We start from the raw sequence: 19,679 nt of genomic DNA, 5'->3' as shown, positions 1-19,679 counted from the left end.
ATTGCAATCATGATGCTTAATTTATGTTTGTACAGTACGTATTACGTTCGTAAATATTGAAGTGCATCATGGCTTCCAAATGCACAAAACAAGTGCTATAGTCCAAAGCCTCTAAAAGGAAAATATATATTAATTTTTAACAAAAATGTTTTGTTATTGACAAATCATATGTGCCTGATGACAATATTTTCCCACATTGAATAAAAGTTTTAAAATGCTGTTGAACTCTTCAAATATACTTTTACATCAGCAATTTATTTCAAAGGATTCTTTTCTATCCATACACTTACTGTATTAGCGACTACACAGTTATGACAATTTGTGAGTCATAACAGAACGTCATAAATTCTGCAGTCAAACTCTCTTTGTCTGTGTTCCGTCCCCACCCTCCATCCTGAGGTTAAAATTAGTCCTCACAATAATTCTAGATGGCGTAGCTGTGTGCAGGAGGATATAATTGCTGCATGTACAACAACCAGGTTTCATGTTATCCAGGAAGCCACCCACTTCTTTTTTTAGTCCTCCATTGCTGTATTCTCTCTCTCTCTCTCTTTCTCTCTCTCACATACTGTACACATACACATACACATACACAGCAGCTAGTAAATGCCTCTGCTGTGCAGTTAAATGATGATAAAAGTAAAAGGTTAGAAATCAGAAAGTGATGGAGAAACTGGAAGAAAAATCCAGAGAGATGATGGGAGAGATTTCATTTATGTTTTATGAACTCTACCCCAGGATCGGATTTGATATGGAAATGTCAGTGAGCTGACAGCCTGGCTGCAGGACTGAACTTTTGATTCAGTTCACACTCTGAGCTACACTCCTGTGGTTTGATTGACTTTGAAGGTACAAAATGAACGTTTCTTTAAAACTTGGCTTGAAAGTTGTTGGAAAGCATTTCTTGAACTCCACTGGACTCCTCTGTATATGAGGCTGTAAAATGGCAGGAATAATTGCTGAATTATAAGTTGTTGTGCTCTGACGTGATCCTGCAGAAAGCACACTGCTCTATGATTAAAGCCTTTTTTGAGGTACAGTACATGAAATGGCCCTCTGCTTTTCTCTCTTCAACTTGGAGAAAAATGTTCAATCCGCTATTTGTGCGCGGGTAATATACAGTATGTACACCGTGTTCTAACAGGAATTTTTAGAGATTTAATGTTTAAGCAGAAATATTATTAGTAATATGTTTACAGAACATAAGAATTCAACAGAAAACTTTTTATTTAAAGATAATTACTAAAAGAAATTTTTCCAAAGTGGATTAATTCATCTTGAAAATGTATTTCTCTGTAGTTCTGAAGGTCGACTAAAATCAATACAAGCCCCCAACTTACGAACATTTGAGTTACGAATTTGCGCAGATACAGTGCGCCAATGTACGAACATGTACTGTATATTATATACTGTATTTACTAATGTTCGTAAAACCGCGGTCCATTTGTAATGCCACTTGATCATAGTACAGGTCTCTACCGCATAAGTACCGTCTGTACCGCATATATTATAGTACAGGTCTGTGTTGTCAGGACCTGGCATCAACCAACTGCATATACAGTACTGGATTCTGAAATCCTGATTAAAGAATAGGGGATAGCAGGCATAACCAAGCATACCGAACCTAACAGCTTCCCGCATGCAGCATGTGTATCTCATGTCTCTTTTACAAAATATTATGAGTATCCTGAGTGTTGGATTGCTATAAAACAGCCTAATTTATGTTTGTACATATTAAATATTGCACATACATTATATATATATATATATATACTCGTTTACTGTTATTGTGTGTGTGTGTGTGTGTGTGTGTGTGTGTGTGTGTGTGTGTTATTTCATTGTTTTGAAAAGAAAATCCAGTATTACAGAATAATACTGGATCTTTTAAAAACTATGAAATAACACATATGGCATTAGGTAATTAGAAAACAACAACAATAGTCAGTTGTTCTTATCTGGAGCAGTTCTTGCAAGAACAGTATTGTCAAATGCATTTGCAAAAACATGATGAAACTGGCTCTCACGGAGACAATCCCAGGAAAACAAGACCAAAAATTACCTCTGCTGTAGAGAAGTTCATTCAGAGTTACCAGCCTCAAATATCACATCAGATTAGAGCCGTTATGAAGGCTTTACAGAGTCTAAATAGCAGAAACATCTCAATATCAACTGTTCAAAGGAGATTAATGAACACTTTGCATCGTTTTACAATGTAGAAAGAAATAAAAATCAGGAAAGACGCTGAAATTAAAAGATGTGTCCAAACTTTTGACTGGTAGGCTTTTGCATCTTGGACACCTTGTATATTATAACGCTACTCTAAATATTGATTGTAATTCAGCCCACAGGAGAAGATAATTCTTTCTCACAGGCACAGGGATGATAAGTTGATGGTACTCAATGTGTATTGAATTTTCACACCTTTTTCATGCACTTGTTGCCGCTGAGTGCTTTATTGCCTGAATTTACACCTCTGAGTCTTATTAGCTTGACTATAGCCTCTATCTGTATGAGATTAGGTTCAGAGACATTTGTAATTTTTTCTTTTTTAACAAGTGTAATAAAACTCACATGTCTGAACGAAATGAATCAAACATGGAAGGGCAAGTTTATGCTAGGTTGCTTTCACTACGTACGAACCCAGATGATTGTGAAAAACAAGGTCATATCATACCATGTTTTATAGACTTTTTTATTTTCTATACTGTAATTGTTTTTTTATTATTATATACTTATTTCATATTTTATATTCCTTATTTGAATATTACTTTGTTTTTCTTTTTATCATTAGATTCTCAGTCATATTCTTTATTTAAAATATTCAATTTTTCTTTTAATTTTTAAAAGCGGTTGTTAAAACATTTCACTGCATATCATACTGTGTATAGCTGTGTGTACAGCATGTGACAAATAAAATTAGAATTTTTTTTTAATTTTTGATTTTGGCCGCATATGATCAATCACAATGAACTTCTATATTATTATTATTATTATTATTATTATTATTATTATTATTATTATTATTTATTTTCCCTAAAATAACGTGACTTTTGGAGAGCTTTATCTCCATAGCTCGGACATGGAGTTTAATTTATTAACATAAATGTTATTATGTTTTGCATAAAAATGTATTGACTGTCCTTAGATTTTTATTTAGAATAATTTGGTTTTCTGTTCCTTTCATAGCAGAAAGAAACACCTGGAATTTGCTGGGTAGTGCACATATGCAGAGATTAGTTTGAGTGTTCCTTTAAGTTAATGGCTTTGCATTTATTCAGAAGCCCTTGCTTGTATGCTCTCACACTTTTTAATAGTTTCCCTATTGTGTACAATATGAGAGAAATGTGCGAGGACCATCTGCATGGAGGATTAGGCTCAACTATGATTCAACAGATTACCCTTCAACCTACACACACACACACACACACACACACAAACACACACACACTTTTTTGTTTCTATCTTCTCTCTAATTGTGAGTCTGGGTCTGTGACTGCACTGCTATTGTATCTCTCTGGGAGCCATACACTCGGGGTAATTATGCATGGGTGACTGCTCACACCGGCACTGCAATTAAACAAAGCAACAACAGCATGGGACTCTGGCACACAGGTTGTCTGTGATGGATGCTTATGTGTGTTTATGTAGATGTGTGTGTGAGACTGAGAAAGAGGGAGAGAGAGAAAGAGATCCAAACAAAGGAGCTGTTTTCAGTCCAGGAAATCCTCTGCTCCTCCTCTTCATCAGTGCGCCAGACACAGAACCACTTACAGCCACAGTGTTACCAATAAGTGGCTAAAGGGCTGGAATATGAGATCAGGTTCAAGATGAAGAAGTGAATTAAAGACATAAGAATGTGAGAATGAAAGTTTAGACCTTTTACTAGTTTCTGACACAAACCCAGTGACGGAATTACATTTACAAACCACACTCTAGCAGCACGGTGATGTAGTGGTTAGCACTGTCGCCTTGCACCTCCAGGGTCTGGGTTCAATTCCCGTCTCTGTGTGCATGATGTTTGCATGTTCTTCCCATGCTTGGTGGGTTTCCTTCGGGTGCTCCAGTTTCCTCCCACAGTCCAAAGACATGCAGGTTAGGTTAATTCACGTTCCCAAATTTTCTATAGTGTGTGAATAAATGTGTGTGCCCTGAGATGGATTGGCACCCTGTCCAGGGTGTACCCCGCCTCGTGCCCTGAGTCTCCCGGGATAGGCTCCATGCCCCCCCTGACCATGAATACAGGATAAAGTGATATAGACCATGAGTGAGTATTATGGTTGGTTTGCTGTCATTTACCTGAATAAGATCAAGCTCTTTAATGAAGCTTTTTTAGTTTTCTAAATGAACTATACATGGAACAATCTCTGACCAGAAAATGTTTTACTTCTTATCTTGGGGTCAGGTACCACAGCCCACTTTTCGAGATCTTATGGAGATCTGATACCTGACTAAGCTAAAAACTGAAGAGAACAGTCAGGTATCACATCTCTCCAGTTGTACACTTCTCTAATACTCTAAAAATCCTATCTCAGATGCACAGTATAAAATACGATCAGGGGATTTCTAGGTAATTAAGGTACAGTAAATATAAGTTATTAGCAGACTCACCAATTCTGAATACGATATACAATGTTAGATCTCAGCTCTACTAACCATTTGATTTTCATATGAGTAACAACATTTCTTTGTCTGATCTTTGCAGTGGTAAAGTGACACATATTGTAGCAGAGAACAATCCTGCCAGTGAGCTCTGGTCATGGCTACAGGAACAGAATGTTGCAGACCTGGGTAAAATCAATGTCCTGGACATTGCCTGGCTTACACAGAGTATGAAAGCTGGCAGGCCCATTCCAGTGGAGGCACAACATCGCATACAAGTGAGTCTACTTCCCTCTCCCTCTCTCTGAAAGTGTGTAAGTGTGTGTGTGTGTGTGTGTGTGTGTGTATATAAAGGAGATATAGGAGATATTAAGAAGCCGAGTTCATCTGGAGAGCTGTTGAGGAAGCAGTAGAGGGATCTGTCAGGTCAGTTAAAGGCCACAGGAACTGACTAAGTATGATAAGATGTTGTGGAAGTTTATAATGGGGCGCAATAAAAAGGTCTGGGGACCACAATATCATGTTAGTGGTGGTGTAGTGTACTTACAGGCACAAACACCGGGTGGTGCTGTACAGTAAGTCTAAAGGGGTGTTCTGGAGGTGCAGCAAACATCTGGTTCTATTGTTGAAACAAAAACATCGCCAAAGCAATAAATAAATAATACAGCTTATAAAAAAGGAAGAATTGAGAGGGTCCTTTGTACATATTCAGCATGGTAATCATGGAATTCCTAATCATCCATTCTCTCCAAAGGACAAAAGCACAAGCATAAATAATTGAACAGATGAATATTCGCAATGCTGCCTGCTTGATATAAGATTAAATCATTTTGGATGATCAATTTGCATATAATGCTCATAGCTAACAATTAGACTACACTGCATTATTCATTAACAACAGTTTTACTAAAGCAGTGTAGAGAAAAGGTTTTTTTTACCCCCATCTTCTTCTCCAGTGCTCCTCACTGGTGCTCAGCATTTAGACCTGGAGAACTCTGAGAGGCCTGAATTACCTGAATGGCTCAGTCATACTGTCAGATACAGTGTCAGAAACCAGGTTTATCTGAGCTTTGGGAAATAAAGGGATGCATTTTCGGTGCTGGCTGTAGAATCACATAGCCTCATCCTGCTGCCTGACAGCTGTAGAGTGATGTTCACTATTGTACCAAATAGACCCATCAGTGCAGAGCCTGGTCTCGTAGCACCTCACTAACTGATGCTAAAGATATTTATTGAAGACATCTCTCTGCTTTTTGGACTACACTTCTATGATCCATGTAAAGGAATAAAGAAATGTGCCACCCAGGTCCAGAGACCAATCAGTTTATCAATTTTTTATGCATGCAGCAGAAATAAAATAAAGGCTATATCAAACGTAATGGAAAAAGGGACATAAAGTTTATTTATTTATTTATTTATTTATTTATTTATTCATTTTTAATGACCTGATATAGGTCATTCAAATACAAAAGGTGCTACTTACCATAGTCGCAAGTAATGCATTTCATGCCCCCATGACACCCAACTCCCAACACCCAACCCAATCCTCTAGTAAATCCCCTTTATTACAGTTGATGATCTCCCACTGCATGTCTTCAAACCCAGTTTCTTCTTTAAACCTCCTCATCAATCTGCACACATCGCTCTTGTTAATGATGTCATCTCTGCTAGCAATCTGTAGTGCACTGGGAGACCATCTACAGTACAGTTACTAAGAAGATTTTAAAAGAGAGTTTAAGAGTTACAGTAGGTTCAACAAGTAAGCAAATACATCACTTTTGATAGAGGCTATGTTGAGTAGTACCTTTGAACTGATGAAGAGTTGCTCTACTAACATGGGCAATTTGAATGGCCTATGTCAGTTAATAAAAAAGGTTAGGATCAATTTTGCATTACCTTTGGCACAGCCCTTGTATAGCTCAATTTCAAATTTGAATCTCCTTTGGATCTCCAAAGAGTTATAACTGGGACAATGGCCTTGTCTTTAGACTTTATTTAACATTACAGCCCAAAATGCTCTTGGTTGACATTAAGATGATTAGTTTCATTTTAGACTGATAGATCGTCATCATTATGAGCAAGTGCTTCATTCAACAGGGAGCCTGTTGAGAAAACAATAGCAATAAGACGGGAATACAACAGTTTTCAAGTAGAGCAAACCAAGCAATCTAAATTAATAATAATAATAATAATAATAATAATAATAATAATAATAATAAAAAGTAGTTTTGCAACCTAAATTGAAATAGACAATTTTCCTTCCATCCATCCATCTAGGAATCTACCATGAAGGCCAGTGGTGACTGTTGTACTTATTCCCATTTCTACATCTGTGGTAGGGCCTTTGGTCAACATTCACACATGCATTCACACACTACAGGCAATTTGGAAATGATAGGGAATTTTATATATATATATATATGTTACAAACAGGTGTGCAAAAGTCAAATACATCACAGACCCAAGAACTTTTACAACTTTACTCAGACTTTCACCTGAACTCAGGGTTGAACCCATATTATGAATAAATGTAAGCATAAAATCAAACAAAGGGTATTATTTTATCCTGGCATTTTGTCCTTTTGTCCATTCTGAGAAACAAAGGGCAGAGGAGTCAGCTGGGAAGAAGCAATGTGTAAAGCACTAGGCAGAGCTAACGCCCCCAATAGTTCTTCCCCTTGGCTGAAGGTGCTTGTGGACATTACACTGTGGAGTGGATGAGCAGAATTGTTAGAAATGCTCTCCTAAACTGCCATCATCATCATCATCATACATCATTTTCTGTCACTGCCACTAGTATGTTTAGACAATGCCGTGATGGTTCTGGCCTTCCTGAGGCATTTGGCATCATCTGCAGTGTTGTTGCTCTCTCAGCAGGCCATGGGATAAAGATAGGACACAATAGACTGAAAGAAGAGCCACAACAACCCGCTGCACACACTGAGAAGAGCCTGCTTCGGCCTTCACGTACCGCGCATCAGTGTTGTCAATCTAGCATGCGTCTGTTGTTTAGGTAGACCTCCTTGAACATAGACAATGTTTGGTTTAACTTTTAAACTGCAACCTACCCAGAGGCACCCAATGCCATACACCACTTAATAATCTAAATGAAACAAAAAGGGAAAATAAAACACAACACTAAAGGAGATCGTTTCACAAATCTTAGCACTTGAGTAAAGCTGGTGCCTATTACACATTGTGCAGACATTTAGATAGACTTGTAATAGACTGTATTATAGATCATGTCCTAGGCAATCATAATAATTTGTACTGTAGTTGTTTGCGATATCATTATTAAACAAAGATAAATTTCGTCTGTGCATAATTAACTTTCGATTGGTTTAATGGGCAACTAATGAAATTAGCCATACAATTAAATTTCAAAATTAATTTGTATTAAACAACTCAGAGAGAAAATGTGCTTGAATGAAATCCTGCAAGGGTTTGCTGAAGCATCTATTGCACTTCCTATAAAATTGGCCATGTAAAAAATTATCTTCGGTTTTGTCTTACTGTTGCATAACCAAATAAATAGGAACATGAAGTGTCTTAATAAAGTAGTGGGCCACCACGAGCTACCACAACAGCTTTAATGTGTATGGTCTGTAAGTTTACGGGAAGGATACATGCTATTCCTCCAAAGAACCATAACGATAACACATTGTCTTAAAATCTCTACAACTTGGTATCTGGTAACTGTAAAAGACATTCACCCCCCTTTTTTTCCCACATTAAAAAAGCCATTTCTTTAGTCTTCGGACTAACAACCCCCCACCCCATTATATATATATATATATAAAAACTTTCTCAACTGTGTTTGACTGATAGCACTTAGTTGGTAACCTAGCAACCCATTGTAAGTATCTAACCAATGACCGAAACATCAAAGCACTTTTTGTAAGTCGCTCTGGTGTAAAGTGTGTAAAACCACTGGGCTGCTGTGGAGAACTCTTAATGGGAGAAGAGCAACTTTAAATCATTCTGGATGTTGGTAAAGTCATTCTGGAAGAGATCGCTTCCATCAGGATAGAAAAATGTTATCATAGAGATAAACCAGATAAAGAACAATAAAGAACAATCAGGAAGTGATTTTCTTCTAAAGGGGCGAGTGTATCAGAACTATTCCAGTAAATGCATTAGCACAATGGAACCACTGTTTTTTTTCTTTATCTTTAGAATTCTACAACAGAAGCTTTCCTTTTTTTAGACCTCTATAACTGTTCAACATCTAAACATTTTTGACGAACCTTTTATCTTAGAGTGTCTTTTTGTGTGTAAGTGGCATTAAATGGTATGCCTGTAGTGAACCTTTTAAGCTTTGTGTTAAAGACTGTAAGGCTTGTGAATGTGCCTTGGTACCCTTAATTCAACTTTTAATGTAAAATATATACAAACAATACAAGATACTACCCTAGGCCTGATCCAGTAAATATTATTATTATATATCTGCTAATTAATCAACTAGTGTTTTGATATTTGCCAACAATTAAAGATTATATAGTAGATAGATATAAATAGAATATGTAAATCTGAGGAATTTTGAGTGGCACTAATCTTTGAAGCATAAAAGTCTCTTTTTACTACTTAACTCTTAAAATGTCCCATGAGCCAGTAATAATTCTTTCTGCTCTTATAAGAAATTCAATCACATTGTTTACTACAGTATTTTTATAATATGTTCACACTTTAAGAAAAAAGCACAGTGCAGTACATTAAGGCATAAAAAATACATATTAAATAAAATCGCCTGTGTGAACACAGCTAATTTTTCCCTGAACGCATATCTTTCTCGTTAAAAACCCAGAGTGTTTATTTACCTCCTCTGCTCTTCTCATTGAAAGGTAGGATTTTTATTTATTTATTTATTTTTCTATAAAGGCTGTCCCTATGGTGTGGGATGAGACCTGGATGTACGGACACCTACCTTGTGTGCCTTCCATAGCTCCTATCAATCATGGTTTGAGAGAGACAGAAGAAGGCAAGGTCAGTCTCTGAAGGGATGTGACCCCATAACCCCGTCAGTCTGTGGGCTGTGATCTCATTAACCGGAATGGACACGGCTGCCTTGTGTGTGTGTAGATCATTATCCTTGGCACATGTTCTCCTAACCTGCATTTGGTACTGGAGCCACACACTCTAACACACCTGTACAGGCATAAATCCTAAAATTATTCATCATATGCTTAAAAGTTTGCTGACAGCAAGGTATAAATGACTGAGGTGCAATTATACACTACAAAAGGGTATGTCAGTTTAGCTGAAGTCAGCATATATGCACAAGCCTTGTATTTGATACTTCCATTCCAAGAAAGTGAGCTCACAGTGATACAACTTTAAAAGAATATTCCATCTTTACTTTATTGTATTCCTGAGAAGATATTGGAAATCGTGTTTATGTGCGAGTCACATTTAATGGTCACTTATAAGATTTATGCATAATGTATAACGTATTTTTTGCAGAACAAATCTGTATAACACATTATTTCAAAGACTTTCAGCAAAATAATGTTTTGCTATGTATCACCAACATACAGTACTTATTGCATTGGTTCATTGTTCCAAAGTTTATTAAAACTACATAAGATACACATTCTCCTAAATCTTATATCTCATGTTAGAGTTCAGTTCTAACAATAAAAACAGATGTTAGAGTTCAGGTTCCAGTTGCGTCATATTTTAAACACTATAACTATAGACCTCTTTATAGTTCCATTGCAGCAAGGTTTTTACAAAAAAGTTACTTTTTAAAATAGTGGTATTAAAGTAATCATAAACAGTGCACACTACAGATAGAGAGAACAGAGATATGTTTAAAAAAACACTTAAGGCTTTGGACTTACTTCTACCAAGCAGCCATTGTGTTTTTGGTTTGTTAATTAATGTGCAGTTGGTAGATTTTAAGTGATTTATGAGCATGCAAAATGTTGATCTAACACCATTAAGGAAAAATTAAATAAAATGGGCTAAAATGAATCATTCCAAGGTTTTAGTTAACCATGTACAAAAACAAATCATGTCACAGCACTTAGTGAAAAAGCTGCACATTACCTTCCATCTATGAGGGCACAGAGTGCATAGTTAATGTAATAAAAGATTAATGGCAGGAAATGTGATTTTTCACTTTCAAAAGAAATTTATTAAAGGTCCAATATTATGAGGGATTTTTAGATAATTAAGAGGAACTTTAGATAAATTACCATGTAACGTGTGCTCCCATCAGCTATGATACAGCCATATGTCATCTAACAGCAGGGGGGTTGAGGCTGGTGCTATCTGGGCATATACAGTATGGAGCAGGCAACATTTATTATTAAGCCTCTTATAGTCACAGAAGCAATCAGTACATTTCTTTATCAGGTAACTCTGAATTCTATTTTATAGGAAATTGTATTTATCTGAAATTTCTTATGCATCTTCAAATCCCTTTTGGCAATCTTGTAATTACATAATAATCCATTGTTATCATTAGAATATGACTAATCACAATGATAAAAAGATGGGGCGTGATGATGATACAATTGTGACACACTGTTCATATCATCCCATGATCTCATTTTCCCATTTTTTTTGCACTGTTCCTTCACAAATAGGAGCTTTTGTGCTTTCATTTAAAGATATCTTTTTACACATACATGAACTCATTTTTATTTAGACAAATTTGCAAGAATACATGTGATTGTAGAAAAGAAAAAAAATATTTTAATTTAAATATCTGTGAATATCTGTAAAAAGGCTTAGCATTACCCCAGTTCCTTGGTTTAATACTACGATCTAAACCAGCTATTGTTGCCCAGACTCGATGCACAAAACAGCACAGCCTACAAACATGACAAAAAAGAACACCAAATCCCAACACAATTCACCATTTAATCGCTCCAATTTACCGGACAACTGATTAAACACAGCTGGACTCAAATATACTCACCCTCACAAGTTATTCACCTAAATGCAACGTATATGCTCTGTGTAGTATCTGACATTATATTCTATGCATACTGCCTTCCTGGTTTTTGATCCTCTGTTAGTTTTACTTGTGTTCTAAGACAGTCCTGTCTCAGTTATGACGTTTACTGATCGCCTGAACCTTTCCATGTTTATCGTTGCTCTGTTTCTGTAACTGTGTTTATTTTGCTTTATAAATAGGTTAAATTCTAGTAGCTTGGCAGTACTGAGCTTTTAATACACCATCTCTTATTCAATGATATATAACACAATGTCTTAACAAATGAGCCAGTGCAACTAGCTTAAGATCATCACATGGTTCCAATTAGAACATATGAAGATGTTTTCATGCTGCATTGACGCAAACAGTTTTTCTGTGATGGCTTGTGATTGCAATCGTTTTTATTAATTTATTTTATATCTGTAATTTGTATTTCTGTAAAGCTTATTTGTGACAATATATATTGCTAAAAGTACAGTACAAATAAAAGTGAATTCAATTGAATTTTTTTTTACCACTCTAACCAAAACCTAAAAACATTAGATAAAACATTCTTCTAATTAACACATTTAATTATACATGGTTTTATAAAATTATTATGTTATAATCCCTTTTCATAATAAAATTACATTTTGCTGTAAAATTAATTAATGTAAATAAGTAATAAAAAAAGTGTACATTTTAGGTATCTAACCTTGCTCCTGGGCATCTGTCTATCTGCGTAGTTTAGTTCCAATCCTTTGGTAAAGCATACCAGACCTGATCTACTTAAACATCACTATGCTTCTTCTTTTTATATATTCATACATTAACTATCTCAGGTAAAGTCAGACCATCCGCAACAGCTCATTAAACAAACACATAAATAAAATTCATACAAATCATGATGTTATTTTGTGAATATTGATTGATATGCTAGTAAAAAAAAATAGACTATAGAAAATATAGAAATCCTGGCATTTGGGAAACAGGCTTAATATAGCTTGATGTATTTAAATACAGTGGAACCTTGGATAATGAGCATTATTCGTTCTGGAAGCGGGCTTGTATATCGAAAAAAACTCGTAAATCAAAAAAATTTATTTGAATATCTGTAAATATCTGTAAAAAGGCCAAGTATTACCGCAGTTCCTTGGTTTAATACTAGGATCAAAAACAGTTATCTAGAATATTGTAAAATATTCACTGTACAATTTCCAGTAATTTACTGGCAGAAGAGTTGACAGTAAAGCATGTTAGATTTACAGTAAATGATTCAAAAATATATTTAGTAAAGTGCTGTAATATCTAATTATCTATCATAATTTTTTATGAATGTGCCAAAATGGTTGCCCAGACCCAATGCACAAATTACAGCACAGCCTACAAACATGATAAAAAAGAACACCAAATCCCAACCCAATTCACCATTTACTCGCCCCAATTCACCTGACAACTGATTACACACAGCCGGACTCAAATATACTCACCCTTACATAGTAAATAAGGGAAGTTCCATAATAAATAATGGAAACTCAAATTATTCATTCCACAGCCCCCAAAAAATAAATACATAAAAATAATAAAATATACAAAAAATATAAAGTAAAAATTAAACAAATTAGCCTACACTTTCCCTTAAAAAAAGTAAAAATAAATCCTGACATAAGTGTTTCCATGTCCGCTGGCCCTGTGTGTGTGTTTGTGTGTGTGTAACTAAAGTAAGAGGAGAGGAAGAATCAGCCCCTCCCCTCTTCTCGTCTTACAGTATAATGCTCCATCCTATTAAGTGTGATTTGTTGCTTGTAGATTTGTAAGTAAAATACTTTGTACACTGATTTCCTGGCCAAAGCCCTAGCTGTGGTGGCTATTTATCGTTCCTTCCTCTTCCTGTAGCCATGCATACAATAAGTGATGAATTCTGAAAAGGAATTTAAGTGTTTTGTTAAACCAGTTGAAATTGAGACTGTATTTTCTTGAAATCACACAGGAACAGAAAATGACATTAAACAGTTAACCACATTTTTCACTGTGGAACAATTTAGCAAGTTCCAAGTGCATTCAGTGAAACATTTTGTTCCTTGTAATTCTTCTAATCCCTAATGAGCACTGTGTCTTATATACATTTAATTATGGGCCTTATGTAGGGAGAATCATTTACAGTATGTTATGATGATTTTTATCAGGAGATGCTGCAGGCAGTGACTAGAATACTTTTCCCTACTGCTTATAAAGGAGACAAACATACAGTACAGGGTGAGCATAAAATTGATCCCTGATTGTACTGTAAATGTATATTACACAAACCCTGTGCTAGTTATCGTGTATGTACTGTACGGCTTACTGCAAATTATAGAAGGCTGTTAATTAGTCTACATGCCACAACACTATCTCATATCATTTTAAAGATATGATTATACATACTCAGGAAAGAACTTCATGTTCACTCTGTATATGCTTATTTTCCCGCTGTAATAACTGACTAAATGTTTTAGTTTTTTTAAACAATCGGTATAAAATCTTGATAATGTTTGCATAAGCACTTAATGTCAGAAAAGTCACAATGTGTCAAGAGCTTTGTGCAGGTAATTTTCATAGGCATTTCATATCGGTTCCTCAGAACACTAATGCCACATGCATAATCATTTTAAAACCTTATAAATGGGGGGAATGATTTCCGCGCTGAAATTAAAAGCCAATTTACAGGAACTAAATGATGTGTGTTTGTGTACAGTATGTGTGTAAAGCTAAAGTAAGAGGAGACGAGGAATCAGACCCTCCCCTCTTCTCGTCTTACACAGTAACACTTCTTCCTCTCTTATTTAAGTTTTACACACACACACACACACACACACACACACACACACACACACACACACATACACAAACAGAAAGACTGTTTTATCGTAAAGAAATTAGCAAGGAACATTGTTAATATCTCTCGTGTGAGCGCACGCTAACAGAATCATCGCTGTAAATAAAAATAAAAAACAAATTAACCTGCACCTTACCTTCGAAAAGAATCGCAACAGAGGAGTGTTTCTGTGTAGAGCAGATTGTGTGTGTGTGTGTGTGTGTGTGTGAAGGCAAGAGGAGGAGGGTGTGCGTGTGTGTGTGTGTGTGTGTGTAAAGGGGCACGGTGTCAAATTACGCAAGCACACCCACAATGGCATGCTGATCCAGGGAGAGAAAGAAAATGGATCTTTAACCTCTCTAACGAGACTTTCTTTTGCTGTGCACACATACATGTTATCATAAACAGTTCAAGCGCACTGTACACACATGCATACAAACACAAAATTAAATATGCTTTACATGCACACACGTGGTCACAGTGGTATAGTAAACAGTACACGCGTGCACGGATGTTGATTATACCAGTTAGAGACGTGCACTAAGACCAAGCAAGGGAGACGATTACCCACAATTCCGCAGAGCAAGAGAGAGAAAAAACTTTGGCTTAGTTGTGATCACGTGCCGCTCGGCGTCACAATAAGAAGCGCATGCGTGATACATGATACTCGATACTTGAAAACCAAGATTTGCTCATTTTTCAAGTCAAAATTTATTAAACATTTTTGCTCGTCTTGTGGAACACTCGCAAACCGCGTTACTCGTAATCTGAGGTTCCCCTGTACTTGTATGGTGTTTGAAAGCTACTGAGAGGGTACTTTTATTTAGCAAGGTCTGGCGAGGCATACAGTACAGTACACTGGCACAAGGGCTTAGAGAAGATTTATTTTTTTCCATTTTGGCTCATTGCAGAAAACTATACCACCCCCTTATGGCTGCAAAGCAGTTCAAACAAAATAAAGCAATGATTAATAACATTCTTTACATTCAGGCATTCAACTGTCCACTAACTGTGACTGAATGTTCACCTTTGTTGTGTTCTGCATTAAGGGAAAGCTGTTGTCTTTCACAATAATGCTCCATCCTATTAAGTGTGATTTGTTGCTTGTAGATTTGTAAGTAAAATACTTTGTACACTGATTTCCCGGCCAAAGCCCTAGCTGTGGTGGCTATTTATCGTTCCTTCCTCTTCCTGTAGCCATGCATACAATAAGTGATGAATTCTGGGAAGGAATTTAAGTGTTTTGTTAAACCGGTTGAAATTGAGACTGTATTTTCTTGAAATCACACAGGAACAGAAAATGACATTAAACAGTTAACCACATTTTTCACTATGGAACAATTTGGCAAGTTTCAAGTGCATTCAGTGAAACATTTTGTTCCTTGTAATTCTTCTAATCCCTAATGAGCACTGTGTCTTATATACATTTAATTATGGGCCTTATGTAGGGAGAATCATTTACAGTATGTTATGATGATTTTTATTAGGAGATGCTGCAGGCAGTGACTAGAATACTTTTCCCTACTGCTTATAAAGGAGACAAACATACAGTACAGGGTGAGCATAAAATTGATCCCTGATTGTACTGTAAATGTATATTACACAAACCCTGTGCTAGTTATCGTGTATGTACTGTACGGCTTACTGCAAATTACGGAAGGCTGTTAATTAGTCTACATGCCACAACACTCTATCTCACATAGTTTTTAAGATATGATTATACATACTTAGGAAAGAACTTCATGTTCACTCTGTATATGCTAATTTTCCCGCTGTAATAACTGACAAAATATTTTAGTTTATTTTAACAATCGGTATAAAATCTTGATAATGTTTGCATAAGCACTTAATGTCAGAAAAGTCACAATGTGTCAAGAGCTTTGTGCAGGTAATTTTCATAGGCATTTCATATCGGTTCCTCAGAACACTAATGCCACATGCATAATCATTTTAAAACCTTATAAATGGGGGGAATGATTTCCGCGCTGAAATTAAAAGCCAATTTACAGGAACCAAATGAAATTAGGGCTTCCTGATTTCTTTCTAGGGCAGGCTGTAGAAAGTAATTGCATTCCTATCTTAACTCTATGATGAGAAGAAGCCATTAATGTGTTGTCCTGATGCTTTCGATAGCATCGCAGTTCAGCTAAATAGTCTATAGTCATTTTTGCCAAAAAGAAGAAAAAAAAACAACAAAAAGAATCATGCTTCGACTTAAACAGGATGCAATAAAGGCAGTATGAAAAGGACTGGCTGAGATTAAATTCCAGCTGGTATATTGTCTGGCGTTATCTATATGTGCTTAGCTTAATTAATTTAAGCAAAATGATGTAATATTATGGCTGGTGAAGGCTGGAATTAAAGCTCTTTCTCTCATTTATACACACATTCACACTGTTTCGCGCTCTCTCTTTCTTCTGTGTTTCTCTTTGCTTTGTGTGCAGAAGCCATCTGTGCAGCTGAAGCCAGTAGCAGGTCCACCAGACAGTCCTCGGCTTACTGTGTCTCAGTACGCATGCCAAAGACGGACTACGCTGTACAATCATAACAAGAATCTTACTGTAAGTGTACACACACACACACGCACGCTTATTTTTAAGCCTGACCCACTTTTAAAATACAAACTATGGCATTTAAAAGTAAATACACACATCTCTATTCCCTCTCGCACTGTACCTTCTGAATAACATGGGGGAAATGTTCTGGTGAAAATGGAACTGAAACTGGAACATTATTACCTTCAAGACAACGAATACTCTTTGTCAAAAAGAAACTTTATTCAGTCTCATCCGCTTTTTAAAGCGGTGATGTCTGGTTGTGATTTAGATAAATGTTTGTAAAATATATTATGCATGAATATTTTGGCAATGAATTCATTAGGATTGAGCAACACATTCAATCACAAGGTCTCATTGAAGGAATAATAAGAACGTCTTACAAAACACCCTTTAAGGGCGCATACGCAACTGCATTAGTATTTTAATTATCTTAAAAAAAAGTAGTAGCGATTTTATAACTTTTAGGTTTTTAATGCTTGACTGGCTTTAAGCCAGTCATTATATCAATCATGGTAAATAGAAATCTTTCCTTTTGTGTTATACATTATATACTTTTATTACACAATTTTGAGTATTTTTTTGTTTAAAAAAAACAGAGTAAATTATTTACCTTGTTTATGTTTATTACTGTACTTCACTGTGTTTCTGTTTTTCACTTCCGCCTCTCAGTCATTGCTATTAATGTGATAGGGATGTGTCAGCAAAGCAGTCTAAAAAAAAAAAAAAAAAAACATAAGCTAGGTGTTTCACTTTATATAATTCTTCACATTGTTATGACTCAGTTTAGGGTGGGCTGCAACAAGCAAAAAAAGTCATAAAAAGTGGTTCATGTTCACCAATAGTGCGTTGCTTTGTGATTATTTACAGAATTTCCATTTCTTACTCACTGGCTATGCTAAAACCAAGAGAAAAAGGTACGGTCATGTTCAAAGGTTACTACACCCTCTTTTAATTCTTTTTTAAATCTAAGTGTTTCTTTAATATTTTTTTTAATAAATTGACTGATGTACTTAATTATTAACTATGTTGCTAGTATCTATCCGATGACGGAAACTTCAAAGCACTTTTTTGTAAGTCGCTCTGGATAAGAGCATCTGCCAAATGCCGAAATGTAAATTCTGTTTTTGTGGAAAAAACTAATCATACCAAGTCTTAGTATTGCTCAAATACAACCTCAGTTGAACCAAAGAAATAACTTTTCTTTTTTTACTGTGCCATTATTTATAAAGCCAAAAAACATGGGCCACAAAAAAAAACGTCCAATTACAGTTTCCACAGGATTTAAGAGGGTAAGATGCAGCCATGTGCTGCTAATTATCAGCTCTTGATTAATTAATCACAAAAATGAAGCCAAAAAGAAAAACATGTGGACAATACCAAGTACCCCTATGATTTAATAGCTATTAGATCCATCTTTAGCAGCAATAACTTAAAGTAATCATTTCCTGTATGGCTGCAATCTCTTACATTCTTGTAGAGAAACATGGTTACAGTAACTTCTTGCCTGCAAGGTGCCAAGGTTCTGTGGCTGCAAAATAAGCCCAGATCATTAGTAGGTACAGTAAAAGGTGTTTCTGCTGAAATGCGGTTTGATTTTCCCCAAACATGGTGCTGGGCACAACTCCGCTTTGGTCTCATATGTCCAAAAGTCTTGCGTTTTGTTCAGATGCAGTTTTGCAAACCTCAGTCAGGTTCTGTGTTCTTTTTAGACAGGCTTTCTTCTGGCAACCCTTCTATTTTAACAGAGTGCATTTTCAGGATTTTAACATTTAACATGCTCAGTGAGGACTGTAGGGTCTAAGATGTAGCTCTTGGGTTTTTTGTATTTCTCTGAACATTGCATAATCTGACCTTGGGGTAAATGTGCTGGGACGTCCACTCCTGGAAAGTTTTGCAACTATCTTGAATGTGTTCCACTTATGAATAATCTTTCTCACTGTAGAAATTTAACTCCAAATTGTTTGGAAATGGTTTCATAACTCTTTCCAGATTGATGTGCAGCAACAATTACTTCTCTAAGACCAATGTCTTTCCCTCTTGATATTTTTTTAAATAGACACCAGAATGCTTGAGACCAGCAAACTGCTAAATGATCTGCTTTTATAGAGGTCTGCACACATGCTGATGATCAATTAATCAAGGGCTGATGATTAGCAGCACCTGGCTGCAACTCACCCTCTCAAATCCTGTGGAGGCAATAAGAGGCTTCATGCTTTTTTGCCCTTTGGCTTTTTTTTTTTGTGTTTAATAAATAATGGCATGATAAAAAAAATTATATGTTATTTTTTTGAAGGTAGCATTCGCTTAATACTATGACCCACTATGATTAGATGATGTTTTTACACAAAAAACAGAAAATTTTAAAGGGGGTTACTAACTTTTGAACATGACTGTACATAAAACAAATGGTGCTGACTTCTTCCCTCAATTTACTACAATTTATTTACAATATTTTAATTATGAATAACAACTAACCAACCTCAAAGGGCAAATCATTAATGGAGTCAGAATTAAGGGAAAGGTCTTACACAGAATATATTAGCTAATAATACAAATTCAAGGGCAAATCACAGAGTCAAAAAGAACATACAGAGGATCACACACACACACACACACACACACACACACACACACACTGTACAGTATATATCTAAACAACGAATAAGCAATAAACACATAGACAGGATTTATATACAGTCATCTTCCAGTCTATCCAGTTGCAAGAAACAGAAGCATTTCATGTTGA

At 35.8% G+C, this 19,679-nt stretch overlaps 1 protein-coding gene across 1 annotated transcript in view; it reads left to right on the top strand.

Moving 5' to 3' along the window:
* The window catches only part of dntt (deoxynucleotidyltransferase, terminal), a 143,182-nt gene that overhangs the window by 3,003 nt on the left and 120,500 nt on the right, over positions 1-19,679 (top strand). The window contains exons 2-3 of the mRNA XM_053502878.1: positions 4,703-4,877; positions 16,820-16,936. Of these exons, the coding sequence (XP_053358853.1) occupies positions 4,703-4,877; positions 16,820-16,936 (292 nt within the window). The remainder of the gene's footprint in view (positions 1-4,702; positions 4,878-16,819; positions 16,937-19,679) is intronic.

Source organism: Clarias gariepinus, chromosome 8 (genome assembly GCF_024256425.1).
Source record: "Clarias gariepinus isolate MV-2021 ecotype Netherlands chromosome 8, CGAR_prim_01v2, whole genome shotgun sequence".
NCBI lineage: Eukaryota > Metazoa > Chordata > Actinopteri > Siluriformes > Clariidae > Clarias > Clarias gariepinus.
Note: the sequence above shows the minus strand (reverse complement) of the source record. Positions and strands in the feature narration are given on the sequence as shown.